Source organism: Chaetodon auriga, chromosome 9 (assembly GCF_051107435.1).
Source record: "Chaetodon auriga isolate fChaAug3 chromosome 9, fChaAug3.hap1, whole genome shotgun sequence".
Taxonomy (NCBI): Eukaryota; Metazoa; Chordata; class Actinopteri; order Chaetodontiformes; family Chaetodontidae; genus Chaetodon; species Chaetodon auriga.
In genome coordinates, this window is record NC_135082.1 from 11403628 (window position 1) to 11416342 (window position 12715).

At 47.2% G+C, this 12715-nt stretch overlaps 1 protein-coding gene across 7 annotated transcripts in view; it reads left to right on the top strand.

Annotated features, from left to right (window-relative positions):
* The window catches only part of ankhd1 (ankyrin repeat and KH domain containing 1), a 28505-nt gene that overhangs the window by 14094 nt on the left and 1696 nt on the right, over positions 1 to 12715 (top strand). For 3 of the 7 annotated variants that reach the window (XM_076738543.1, XM_076738545.1, XM_076738547.1), the window contains exons 8-35: positions 35 to 190; positions 924 to 1005; positions 1223 to 1414; positions 1535 to 1644; positions 1923 to 2010; positions 2372 to 2499; positions 2589 to 2732; positions 2818 to 2920; positions 3082 to 3344; positions 3480 to 3767; positions 3870 to 4287; positions 4411 to 4550; positions 4664 to 4775; positions 4890 to 5035; positions 5128 to 5270; positions 6265 to 6478; positions 6570 to 6745; positions 7100 to 7262; positions 7353 to 7448; positions 7563 to 7679; positions 7793 to 7961; positions 8102 to 8301; positions 8418 to 8776; positions 9011 to 9163; positions 9387 to 9536; positions 10244 to 11783; positions 11955 to 12144; positions 12460 to 12585. In XM_076738543.1, coding sequence (XP_076594658.1) covers positions 35 to 190; positions 924 to 1005; positions 1223 to 1414; positions 1535 to 1644; positions 1923 to 2010; positions 2372 to 2499; positions 2589 to 2732; positions 2818 to 2920; positions 3082 to 3344; positions 3480 to 3767; positions 3870 to 4287; positions 4411 to 4550; positions 4664 to 4775; positions 4890 to 5035; positions 5128 to 5270; positions 6265 to 6478; positions 6570 to 6745; positions 7100 to 7262; positions 7353 to 7448; positions 7563 to 7679; positions 7793 to 7961; positions 8102 to 8301; positions 8418 to 8776; positions 9011 to 9163; positions 9387 to 9536; positions 10244 to 11783; positions 11955 to 12144; positions 12460 to 12585 — 6166 coding nt within the window. Of the gene's footprint in view, positions 1 to 26; positions 191 to 923; positions 1006 to 1222; positions 1415 to 1534; positions 1645 to 1922; positions 2011 to 2371; positions 2500 to 2588; positions 2733 to 2817; positions 2921 to 3081; positions 3345 to 3479; positions 3768 to 3869; positions 4288 to 4410; positions 4551 to 4663; positions 4776 to 4889; positions 5036 to 5127; positions 5271 to 6264; positions 6479 to 6569; positions 6746 to 7099; positions 7263 to 7352; positions 7449 to 7562; positions 7680 to 7792; positions 7962 to 8101; positions 8302 to 8417; positions 8777 to 9010; positions 9164 to 9386; positions 9537 to 10243; positions 11784 to 11954; positions 12145 to 12459; positions 12586 to 12715 lie in introns of all 7 variants that reach the window. The other 4 variants (XM_076738542.1, XM_076738544.1, XM_076738546.1 and 1 more) reach the window with 2 other exon arrangements.

The window sequence follows — 12715 nt, forward strand, 5'->3', positions numbered from 1 at the left end:
ATCTCTACATTCTCTGTGTGTCTCGCTGTCCCAGGACGGCCATGTGGAGGTGGCACGGCTGCTGTTGGACAGCGGCGCGCAGGTTAACATGCCAGCTGATTCCTTTGAGTCGCCCCTTACCCTTGCAGCCTGTGGAGGACACGTGGAGCTGGCAGCCTTGCTCATAGAGAGAGGAGCCAACTTGGAGGAGGTGTGTGAAGAGAGGATGCTTAAATGCCAACAAAAGTTTGGGAAGACAATAAAATACAGGAGAGGGTGCAATTCCCTGTTGGCTTGCTTGAGTTGTTTTTGTCTATAATGAATTACATAGCTGTAAACCAATTTTTGATTTCACACGCACTGTGGTGGAGAATAGCCTTCAGTTTTTTGAAAGTCATAATCCCATGATACTATTGGGATACATTTAATTGAATACCAGCCGGAGACTGAAAATGTAAAAGAAATTAGAGGTTAGATAAGACTGTGTTTCCAGAAATGGAAAATGGGAATTAAATCTGTTACTGACATTTAAATGACATTTATGAAAGCAACTACACAATTTGTAAAAAATGGAAGATGGAGCAAGCAAGAAAAACAAAGAAAAAATCTTTGGTCATATTTCACTCCTGTCATTTAAAGCTTACTAAAAAAAAAAAAAAAAAAACACTCAGCTCACAGTGAGGCAGGCAGGCAGGCCAAATGACATTGCTTCAGGTTTCTGTGGTCTCTCCTGTACCCCTACACATTTTATGTAAAGATGTCAAAGTTTGTGCCAGTGTTTAACGATGGCTCGCACACATATCAACTCAGACTGGTTGTAATGTTCAATCGTCAGTGAGACACAGACACAAAGGACTAGTTGGCTTGTGCACCACAAAGTAATGTTTCTGTGAGTCATACTCGCCCCTATGTTTTCTTATCTGCCTATCCTTGTTTGTGTCCAGGTCAATGATGAGGGCTACACCCCTCTGATGGAGGCAGCTAGAGAAGGCCATGAGGAGATGGTAGCACTGCTGCTGGCTCAAGGTAAGCAAGCTTTGCTCCTGCATTTAGAAAATGGAAAGTTTATGCCAAACATCATTTCAGTGAATTGTGCTTTCTGGATTTATTTGCCCATGATCAGTGCAGTCTGTGAAATTACATTGGCATGATTTTGGTCTTCTGATCTTTTTAAATAATGCATGTTTTGCACTTCCTGAAAAAAAAGCAGCCATGAATCACTAACTGTTCTTCTGTTGTCCAGGTGCTAACATCAATGCCCAGACAGAGGAGACCCAGGAGACGGCTTTGACTCTAGCATGCTGCGGAGGCTTCTTGGAAGTGGCAGACTTCCTCATCAAGGCGGGTGCCGACATTGAGCTGGGCTGCTCCACACCTCTAATGGAGGCTGCACAGGAAGGCCATCTTGAGTTGGTGAAATACCTGTTGGCTGCAGGTGAGCAACAGGAAAGAAGGCGTGGAGCTGCGGATCTAGGAGACCAGCTTTGCTGCATTTAAAAATGTCTTAGTCATACCTCTGTGCTTACAAGCCTAATCTCTTGCTTTTGTTATTCAGGGGCAAATGTTCATGCCACCACAGCAACAGGTGACACAGCATTGACATATGCGTGTGAGAACGGACACACCGATGTGGCGGATGTGCTGCTGCAGGCTGGAGCCAACTTGGTACACCATGATCTTAAATCCTCTTTGTCAATAATGATCGGCCCTTTGTTTTACACAGGTTTAGAAAGCACCAGAACAGATGTGTAATGGAATCTTAGTCTTTGTGTGCAAATGTTAATCAGTTGAACTGAACACATTCTATTGTGGAAAACAAGGTTTGCAGTTTGTAGAACCACAGCAGTGTTTTTTTGTGGAGGCATATATAACTCATAACTCTTCTGTTTAACTTCTTCACTGAACTAAGCTTTAACAAATAAATCTTCACCCTCGTGTTGCAGGAACACGAGTCTGAAGGGGGGCGGACACCCTTGATGAAGGCTGCAAGAGCGGGACACCTCTGTACAGTGCAGTTCCTGATCAGCAAAGGTGCGTTAATGACTAGCTGTTCAGGTTGGAAGTCATTTTTTGTTTTTCCCTAAATGCACTAAAAATGTGCTTTTCAAATTCCCAGTGTCCTTTTATTATGTTGCTTTGGTTTTTGACACATTTGACTTCATTGTTTGTATATGAAAACACTGTGAAGGGCAATATGTGAAGCAGCTCTCCCACACAGGCGGAGGCAGTTTTGGAAATAATGTGAAATTTAGTACAGCTATTTAAGTAATGATAGAATTATATGATGAGATCAAAAGTTTCAAAATTGCTTTTGACATAAGGATTTATTGACAAAATACTCATATTTCATACACCATGAGTTCATGTCTCTTTTTCTTCTTCTCTTGTCCAGGTGCTAATGTAAACAGAGCTACCGCTAACAATGATCACACAGTGGTGTCTCTGGCCTGTGCTGGAGGACATCTGGCTGTGGTGGAGCTGCTGCTGGCACATGGGGCAGATCCGACACACAGGCTCAAAGTAATGCACACACTCTGGATAAAGATGAAGGCCATTTAGAATATTTATCATTGTCCATCTTTGAAACCATTTATGTTTTCTCTTTGTAGGATGGTTCAACCATGTTGATAGAAGCTGCTAAGGGTGGCCACACCAATGTGGTTTCCTACCTGTTGGACTACCCCAACAACATTCTGTCTGTCCCAGCCCCTGACCTCTCCCAACTCACTCCCCCTTCGCAAGATGCCTCTCAGGTAAATACAGCAATAAATCACACTTTATATTAATGTTCTGTTTGGGATTCGATCTGTAAAACTAATATGTCCTCTGCCATACCAGGTTCCTCGTGTCCCATTCCAAGCTCTCGCCATGGTAGTGCCCCCTCAGGAGCCCGACCGAGCCCCGTCAAACATCGCCACACCCCCACCCGTCTCCAGCAAAGGTAATCAGTGCTACAAGTCCTGTAACCCAGTGAGTCCACTCATGAAATGGAGTTGCAGATTTCACAAGACCATTGATCTTATTATCTCCCCAGTTTTCTGATATTCTTTTGTTGCCTTATCCTAATCCTAAACTTCTTCGCTCTCTTTCTTTCAAATCCAGGCGTGTCCAAACAGAGACAGGCAGCCCTTCAGTCCGGTGTCCCCAGCTCAGTTGGCCGGGGCCCTGAAGCAGAGCCCTTGCCGCCCTTCCACTTGTGCCAGCCTCTAGAGTGCATTGTGGAGGAGACGGAGGGAAAGCTGAATGAGCTGGGCCAGAGAATCAGTGCTATTGAGAAGGCCCAGCTTCAGTCGCTAGAGCTCATTCAGGGGGAGCCGCTCACCAAAGACAAGATTGAGGAGCTGAAGAAAAGCAGAGAGGAGCAGGTACAGTCCATCATCTGTTTAAGATCTGATAGTAAGATGGACGTTATCTTACAATCAAATCCACACTTAAATGTTATTTTGTATGCATAGCATCGTATCAGAACTTAGTCAAATAAGGATGTGGCTTCCACTTAGGTGCAGAAGAAGAAGAAAATCTTGAAGGAGCTGCAGAAGGTGGAGCGCCAGCTGCAGCTGAAAACACAGCAACAGTTCACCAAAGAGTACATGGAGGCGAAGGGCTTAAAGGAGGAGCAGGAGGCCGGACAGAGCCAGGGCCCAGGCCCGGGGCCTGGGAATACGGCGTCTGCACCAGGGCCCCTTCCCACCACTCCAGGTGCCCCACTGCACACCAGCTCTGACACGGATGAAGAGGCCAACAAGGATGGGGAGCAAGAGGAGCAGCCACTAGAGGAAGGGGAAGAGGTAAACTTTAATTTTTGTATTAATATATTGTGATGTTAATTCTTAATCCTCTTACATTGTTAATTGCCTGTGAGATTTGAGGTGTGTTCTGTACATTTTCAGGAAGAGGAAGACGACGATGAAGAGGAGTGTTCCGAGGAAGAGGCAGAAGGAGAAGAGGACGATTACCCCAAGCTTCCTCAGGTGGGCACAATCCTCTACAGGGATGGGCCACAGCCTCCACAGCAGCCTCCTCTGCCCCCTTCGCCACAGGCCCAGCCCCAGCCTCCTCCTCCGCCTCTTCAGGCTGCCTTTGTCCCTATCCAACCCCTGCCAGACTACAACCCCGCAGACTACCCCGGAAGCACCAGCCCGGAGCTACAGAGGGTACTGGTGGGGCAGCAGATGCTGGGCCAACAGCAGCAGGGTCAGCAGTTGGCTGGGTTAGGCCCAGGAATGATACCTCAGCAGGCCCCAGATGGGCTCATGGTAGCTACACCTGCACAGACGCTCACAGACACGCTGGATGACATCATGGCAGGTAAGTGCATTTCTTGTTGCAGTTAACTCGGGGTTGTCGTTGACTCTCACTGGATGGAAGTGTCTGCTAAATCCCTAATCTACATGTTCATAGAACTTTTTTTTTCTGTTTTCTCTGTTGCAGCTGTGAGCAGCCGCGTGCCCATGCTGAACACTACAACCTCACCCACACCCCTGTCCCAGCCACCCACACAGATGCCCGCAAACATCGCCTCGCCCCCTTCAGTTCTACCCCTCTACCCCTCTGTTGACATAGATGCACATGTAAGACACAGTGCTAATTTGACACGATAGAATTTGTTTAAATTGACAATTCAACTTAGAACTTGTATGCACAAAGTCCTCGACTCTCTTAACAATTGTTCTTTTCCCCACAGACGGAGAGTAACCATGACACAGCGCTGACGCTGGCGTGTGCAGGAGGTCATGAGGAGCTTGTGTCTGTCCTCATAGCACGGGGAGCCAACATTGAGCACCGGGACAAAAAAGGTATAAACTGTGATAACAAAATGGACATATGATAAGGACTCTGAATATGGTTCATACATTAAGTTTCATATTTTAAGTAACCAGAAAAAATAATAATCCCTCTTTTCTCCACAGGTTTTACTCCTCTTATCCTGGCTGCCACTGCTGGACACGTAGGAGTGGTGGAAGTGCTCCTGGACAAAGGGGGTGACATTGAGGCTCAGTCAGAGAGAACCAAAGACACGCCCCTCTCCCTGGCCTGCTCTGGGGGACGCCAGGAGGTAAACACATCGTCTTTCAGTTCACCTGCCACTCCCATTCAGTGGGTTCCTTGCTTTAAATATGTTGTGTAACTGTCACTTGTGTGGATCAGGTGGTTGAGTTGCTGCTGCTTCGGGGAGCCAATAAGGAGCATCGCAATGTTTCCGACTACACGCCTCTTAGCCTGGCTGCGTCTGGGGGTTATGTCAACATCATCAAAATACTCCTCAACGCTGGAGCTGAGATCAACTCCAGGTGAGCGATGAGAACCTCAACATCAACTTTGGCCGCTTGGTTTGAGTGAAACATGTGTCATTATTAGGTGTGTGGGTGTGGTAGTACTTTGGAGACATGTCAGTTGTTTAAACCACATGGTGCTAAACATATACAGAAAGTGTGCCTTTGGGTTCTTGCCACACCCAAAAGTAATAGCATAGCCATTACCTCTGTTATAAATGAATATGGAAACAGTGAGGCAATAACTTCACAGCAGCTGCTACCTTGATAAATGTTCCCCAGCATAAAGTGAAATTATATGTGCTGAATTGCAGTAAAATGACAATAGCTGTGTTTCAATCAAGATATTTGTATGTGCAAATTGAATTACCGCATTAGAAAAGGTTGATGGATACAGCAAAAATTGGAAAAAACTGTCTTTTTGGGGAAAAAAGTCGTCTGTCTTTTCAAAAAAGAGTTAATGCGGGGAGATGGAAACACCATTTCCAAACAAGTTATGATGAGCTCTTTCCTTTGCAAGAGGAGAAGAAGCTGTTTCTGCAGATTAAAATGTCGCCTTATCGCTCCACACAGATCTGGTTCAACCTTCCTCACATTAATACGTGAAACAAACAGAAATATCATACTTCCAGTGGGCTTTCTACATTTTTTTTTCTCTGTTTGAGGTTCGCCCGGCAGTCTTCTAATTAGATCATCTTGTTGCGCTGTTTTCTTCTGCGATGGTATAATCATTTTCTGACTGGAGAACTGGCACAACCTACTGCTTATCTCATCAAACCAACTCCTAATAATGGATCTGGATGGAAACAAGCATTCATTTGCATATTCATTCGATGATTTTCTCAAAATTGGGTTTAAATTTACAGTACATTTGGATGGAGACTCAACTAATATTTAGCGAAACCAAGACAAATAGTTGGTGATCCCTGTTATGCTTCTGAGTGCGCATTAAACAGTTGATTGTTTTATTGTTGTTTTTGATCTCTCAACAATTGTTTTCCTTTCTCACCAGGACTGGCAGTAAGCTGGGAATCTCTCCTCTGATGCTGGCAGCTATGAATGGTCATGTGCCGGCAGTGAAGCTGTTACTAGATATGGGCTCGGACATCAATGCCCAGATTGAGACCAACAGAAACACGGCTCTGACCCTAGCCTGCTTCCAGGGACGGGCTGAGGTTGTCAGTCTGCTGCTGGATCGCAAGGCCAACGTAGAGCATCGTGCTAAGGTGAGACGTCTGGATCACGTTCGCCAAGACACACCGGCTTCCAGTTTTCAGACTTAATGAATTAATTTGTCGATATTCTCACTTTATGCAGACTGGCCTAACTCCTCTGATGGAAGCAGCTTCAGGAGGTTATGCGGAGGTGGGCCGAGTGCTGCTGGACAAAGGCGCCGATGTCAACGCTCCGCCTGTTCCCTCATCCAGAGACACTGCCCTCACCATTGCTGCCGACAAAGGCCACTACAAGTTTTGTGAGCTGCTTATCAACAGGTGAGTGTTCCTCAGTTGTCTCTGTTGGTGAGTAAATTAGCTTATAAGGCTGAGCTGTGGGCTTTAATTTTCCCGCAGGCTGAGATGAGTTGTTGATCAGGACATTGTGCTGGTGAATAAAGCCCCATATTGATGGTTTCATCCACTGCCGATGGTGCACAAAGTGTGCTTTTTTCACATTATGTTTCACACCTCGAATGCTGGTGAGGTGGAAGTGTAAAGGAACATTTACTTTGGTGATTTTAAGCAGGTGTCAGCCATAGATTCAGCCAGTTGCCAATATATATGTCCCAGTGTTACCTCTCAGTTCCTGTAGCTGTGATGCCTTTATGCGACTCCTTCCTATCTTTGCAGGGGTGCCCATATCGATGTACGAAACAAGAAAGGGAACACTCCTCTCTGGCTGGCGGCAAACGGCGGCCATTTTGACGTGGTTCAGCTCTTGGTGCACGCCAGTGCTGATGTGGATGCAGCCGACAACCGCAAGATTACCCCACTCATGGCTGCTTTTCGCAAGGTGCAGAGTTTATCAGAACCCCGACTGTTAGTGTGTCACACTGCTCTTTGGCAAATCTCTGGTTACTGACCATTTTGCTTAATGTTTTAGGGTCACGTGAAGGTGGTGCAGTATCTTGTGAAGGAAGTTAACCAATTCCCATCAGATATTGAGTGCATGAGATATATTGCCACCATCGCGGACAAGGTCTGTATTGATTTCCTTTTCACTCATTTGTCTGCTTCTCATATGGGAACTGACAGAACTGATGAAGATGTTAGCAGAGCTTTAACTGCAGGTGTTTGTTTCCTGTTGTTGTAGGAGCTGTTGAAGAAGTGCCACCAGTGCATGGAGACCATTGTCAAAGCCAAAGACCAGCAGGCAGCTGAGGCCAACAAGAATGCTAGCATTCTCCTCAAAGAGCTCGACTTGGAGAAGGTAATGACACATCCTGTGGCTTTGCTTTGGGAGGCTACTGCATTCTGAATCGACTGCACACTCTGGATCAGTACAAACCTTCTTGAAATGACTCTGTGTTGTGTGTGTGACAGTCCCGAGAGGAGAGCAAGAAGCAGGCCCTTGCTGCCAAACGAGAGAAGCGTAAGGAGAAACGCAAGAAGAAGAAGGAGGAGCAGAAGAGGAAGCAGGAGGAAGAGGAGGGGCAGAAAACCAAGGAAGATTCCTCTGAGATGCAGGAGCAGAAGGAGGATTCGGCTGATGGTAACTTGTTAGGACTTTTGCTGCAAGTTAAAAGGCTGTAGGATTTGAGTTTTTTAGTACTTATTATTTTGCTCTAGAATGAAGTGATTAATAAATGTTCTGTCTCAATTTTAACCGCCTCCCTTTCCTTCCCCCTTCAGAAACAGAGGTTCCCATTGAGCCTCCGAGTGCAACCACCACCACCACCATTGGCATATCTGCCACCTCCACCACTTTCACTACAGCTTTTGGTAAGAAGCGAGCGAGCGTGGCTACTACACCCAGCACCAATCGCAAGAACAAAAAGAACAAAACCAAGGACTCTTCGCCCAATGAACCCATCATATTACAGGATCCACAGGTGAGTGCCACAGCGTTTATCAGTGGTGTTGTTTGTCTTTGATTGACTCACAATGTGCTTTGCAGATTATCCAGACTATGCATGTACAAGTACCCGTGTATGTGTCTTCCCTCTAGGTTGCACTAGCACAGCACAAGGCTGACAAGAACAAGATCCATGGTGAGCCCCGGGGTGGGGGTGGGGGAGTGACAGGTGGCAACAGCGATTCTGACCCCTTGGATAGCACCGACTGTGCCAGTGAGAGCAGCAGCAGCGGGGGCAAGAGTCAGGAGCTCAACTACCTCCCTGACCTCACCTCCTCCGCCTCATCCTCCTCCTCCTCTTCCTCCTCCTCCTCCTCCTCAGCCCCCTCCTCAGGAGCGGCCCAGTCCCAGATCCTCATGCGCGGCCCAGAGAAGAGACATTGTCCTCAGCCACAGAGTGACAGCAAGGTTGACAACAAGGTCACAGTCTCCATCTCAAAACCAACGCAAAAGTGAGTCCCTGTTGGAGCAGCTTGTGTGTTTGCAGCTGCTTATCTGGGGAGTTTTAAAATACTGAATGTCGGAACTATTTGTTGTAAGTTTTGTTCAGTTGCAGATTTATTCTGTCACTGTGGTGACTAGCTTACTTAAAAGCATTCTGTTCTGTTAATCAGCATGACATAGAACAGATTTTGCCTTCATTACTGTGATCCAATTGAATCAGAGCTTTGTCTGTTTTGTCACAGAGCTCCGGACATGATCGACTCCACCTCCAACTCCTTGCCCTCTCCATTCAAGACCATGGCTCTCCCTGTCACCTCACCCAACAGTAAACTCAGCCTCACAAGCCCCAAGAGAGGCCAGAAGAGAGAAGAAGGTTGGAAGGAGGTGGTCAGAAGGTCAGTGGTTCATTCATTGTACCCTGGATACTTTCATAGGGTTTTCATTGACATGGCCAAGTTTTACTTTATGTGCACACACTTGTAGGAGAAAGATGGTTTTAAAATTCTGCACGGAACTTGGTTGTTTTGTGGGTGTCAGTTGATGTAAATTACAATCCGCGGTGTTGCCATCTGCCAGTATAGACACATAAATAATGAAATGTCACTGCTTCTCTTGAAGATCAAAGAAGCTGTCTGTGCCAGCCTCCGTCGTGTCTCGGATCATGGGCAGAGGGGGCTGCAACATCACAGCCATCCAGGACGTGACAGGAGCTCACATTGATGTCGACAAACAGAAGGACAAGAACGGGGAGAGGATGATCACAATAAGGTAAAAAAACCAAAACAAAACAATGCCCTCTGGTGGACTGTAAACACCACAGCAACTGGAGTATAACAGATGGTTAGCTGCATTAAGTATGTAAGCCCAGTCTGAAAGATGTCATTCATTTCTCCTGGGTCAGGACTACAAAGCAGCAGACCACTTTCATATAAGTAGAATTCGGGGACGTTTAATTTTCTGTTGTCTTTACATCTCATCATCTGCATTCTTTTTGGCATTAAATGTAATGTGAAGGTCATCACCTTATCAATATATATGCCAGAGCTGCTGAAGCCAGGCACTGCAGGATGAAAATATAATCAAATCATCTGCATACATACAATGATCAGCACTCTTAGGCCTGTAAGTAAAAAGTTTCCCACAAAAACATTTGTCTCTGTCATGACAACGGTTGCCCTTTTTAAACAGTGATCCCGCAATAAGCTGGCTTTGCTTTTTTTACACTGACCCAAACAACGCCAGCAAAATGCAGCCTCAAACTAGATAGAAGATAAGAAGATCTTCAGGATGAGAAGGCTGATTGCATGAGACCTACGAGGCAGCAGCAATAGTAGTCTCCAGTTTTTGGCTGAATAGCTGCATGTGCTGCAGACCGTTGGAGAAACTGAACTTTAATTGAAAGTAATTAAATTTTTATTTGTTATACTTTTTAACACAAGAGTGTAGTCTGAAGAAAGCATGCTTTGTTGTTTCAGAGGAGGCACAGAATCTACAAGGTATGCAGTCCAGCTAATCAATGCTCTAATCCAAGACCCAGCCAAAGAGCTTGAAGATCTGATCCCCCGGAATCACATCAGAGCCCCAGGCTCGAAAACAGCCTCAGCTTCCTTCCCCAGTACCGCAGCACCAAAGGCGCTGAGCTCGTTGGTCACCTCCACAGGCGTCTCCTTCCAGCCCTCTTCATCCTCGTCTTCATCCTCCTCTCAGGCCGGGGGGAAGATCGGGAAGGGGCTGTCGTCAAACGTCAGACAGCCTTTCCCCGTGTCTCTGCCCTTGGCATACGCCCACCCTCAGCTGGCTCTACTGGCTGCTCAGACCATGCACCAGATCAGACACCCTCGTCTACCCATGGCCCAGTTCGGTGGCACCTTCTCTCCCGCCGCCAGTACTTGGGGACCCTTCCCTGTGCGTCCCGTGAGTCCAGGCAGTGCTAACAGCTCCCCCAAACACAATGGAGGAACCAGCAGCACCGGAGGCCAGGCCAGACCCAACTCGACCCATAGTGAGCACAGCAACGCAGCCAGCTCGGGAGCCTCAGTCACGACCACCAACACCACCACCATTGCTCCTAACACGTCTACAACTGCAGGCTCGCCTCATACCCCTAATCCTACCCCGTACAATCCCCAGCCAAGTGTCCCCACTCCTTCCTCTGTCAGAAAACAGCTCTTCGCCCCTGACCCCAAGCCTGCTGGTGTCACCCCTGTGTCTGTTGCTGCCACTTCGACTAGTGGCAGCAATGCAGTACGAGGCACAGGTTCTCCTGCACATCAGAGTTCCACTACAACTACCGCGAATGCCCCTCAGCAGCCGGTAGGACCTATCTCACAGCCCCCAATCCAGCCAACTAAAACAGAGCCCAGTGCTGTTGCCCCTCCTGGAAAAGACAAGCCCTCTCTACCTCTAGAGAACCAGCCTGTTTCTGTCAGTGAGAGCATCAACTCTTTGGGTTTCTCTGCTCCCGCCATGGCTTTACCTCCCAAGCCAGAGCCTCGGCAGCAGTTACCTCCCCCTCCCTCCTCTGCACCATCTTCAGAGGCTCCACCACCCCTTCTCACCCCACAGCACAGCTCCCACCTCCCCTCAGCACCTCCTCCTGTCCTCTCACACAATGTTGCACACGCCAACAACACTGTACCCCACTTCTCAGCCCCTGCGCCCCGAGTCTCCCATCGTATGCAGCCACCTGGGCCTTACTATTCCCTGCCTGAGCAGCAGCAGCAACAGCAGCAGACACAGCAGCAACAGTCTGTGTTTGTGCCCTTCAATGCTCAGCAAGAATCCCTGAAACAGACCCAAAACCAGACATCCCAGCCCACAAGTTTGCCTCCACAAGCCCAGACCCAAGCTCAAGCCCAGGCTCCAGGCTCCCTTCAGGTCTCCGCTAACCTCGGGATGATGAACGGTTCCCAGATGCAGCATGTGGCCGGTGCAGGCAAGCCTCAGCAGATGCCCCCCAACTTCGGTGCTGCAGGCCTCTTCAACTTCAGCAGCATATTTGATAACAATAGCCAGGTCAGTTGATGTAATGTGTAATTTGAACGGTATCCGTACATCTTAGTTCAGTTTGGCTTTTCTTCTGTTGTGACTTTACATAAGTAAACAGAACAACATCGAGGTTCCTCTTCTGGCTGTTACAAAGCATCAGTCATGCACCCATTAATTCTGATTATGGTTGCCTTGCAGGTTGGAAACAATCAGGTGTGGGGTGCATGCCACCTGCCAGCTCGGTCACCTCCAGAGCAGTCATACTCAGCCCCACCAGCCTACATGAGCATGGGCCAGATGGAGAATATGATGCCCCCACCTCCTCCAGACAGCTCCAAAGCCCCTGGCTACCGCTCTGCCTCACAGAGGATGGTCAACAGCCCCATTGGTATGATTGTTTTCATTTTAGTTTGTACAAGATCATTTTCTTGACGTTTATTTTACTGGTTTAAAACTCCTTTGAGATTAAGGATGAGTTTTTAAGAGGATCCCAACTAACAAATAAGTCCCTGCCGAAATGGGTCTAGAAACAATATACATGCACATCTATCAAAACAGAATGGAATCATATACGTGTGTATAGGTTGCATAGTAGAAACGTTTCTTAAAACAAGGCCTTGTATTTGGTAAGTTGCTGTTCTGAGGTACAGTTTTCCTTGTGTGCTGAATAATCAGTTGTCTCTTTAATTGTCTGGACCCACAGCACTGACCAGCTATGCCACCAGTATCTCTGGCAATCCTGTGTATCTGCATGGTCATACACCAGTTGGCACACCCTCATTCAGCAGACAGCACTTTTCCCCTCACCCATGGAGTGCATCCACATCAGGTACTCGGCTCACTCTCTTCTTTTCAGCATTGTCAGTTCTTTATGACTTTACAGCCTTGAGTTATCAATTCAGACTTTTAGAAAAGCAGTTTTGTAACAGATCTTGTTACATTGGCTAGTTTATCTGTTA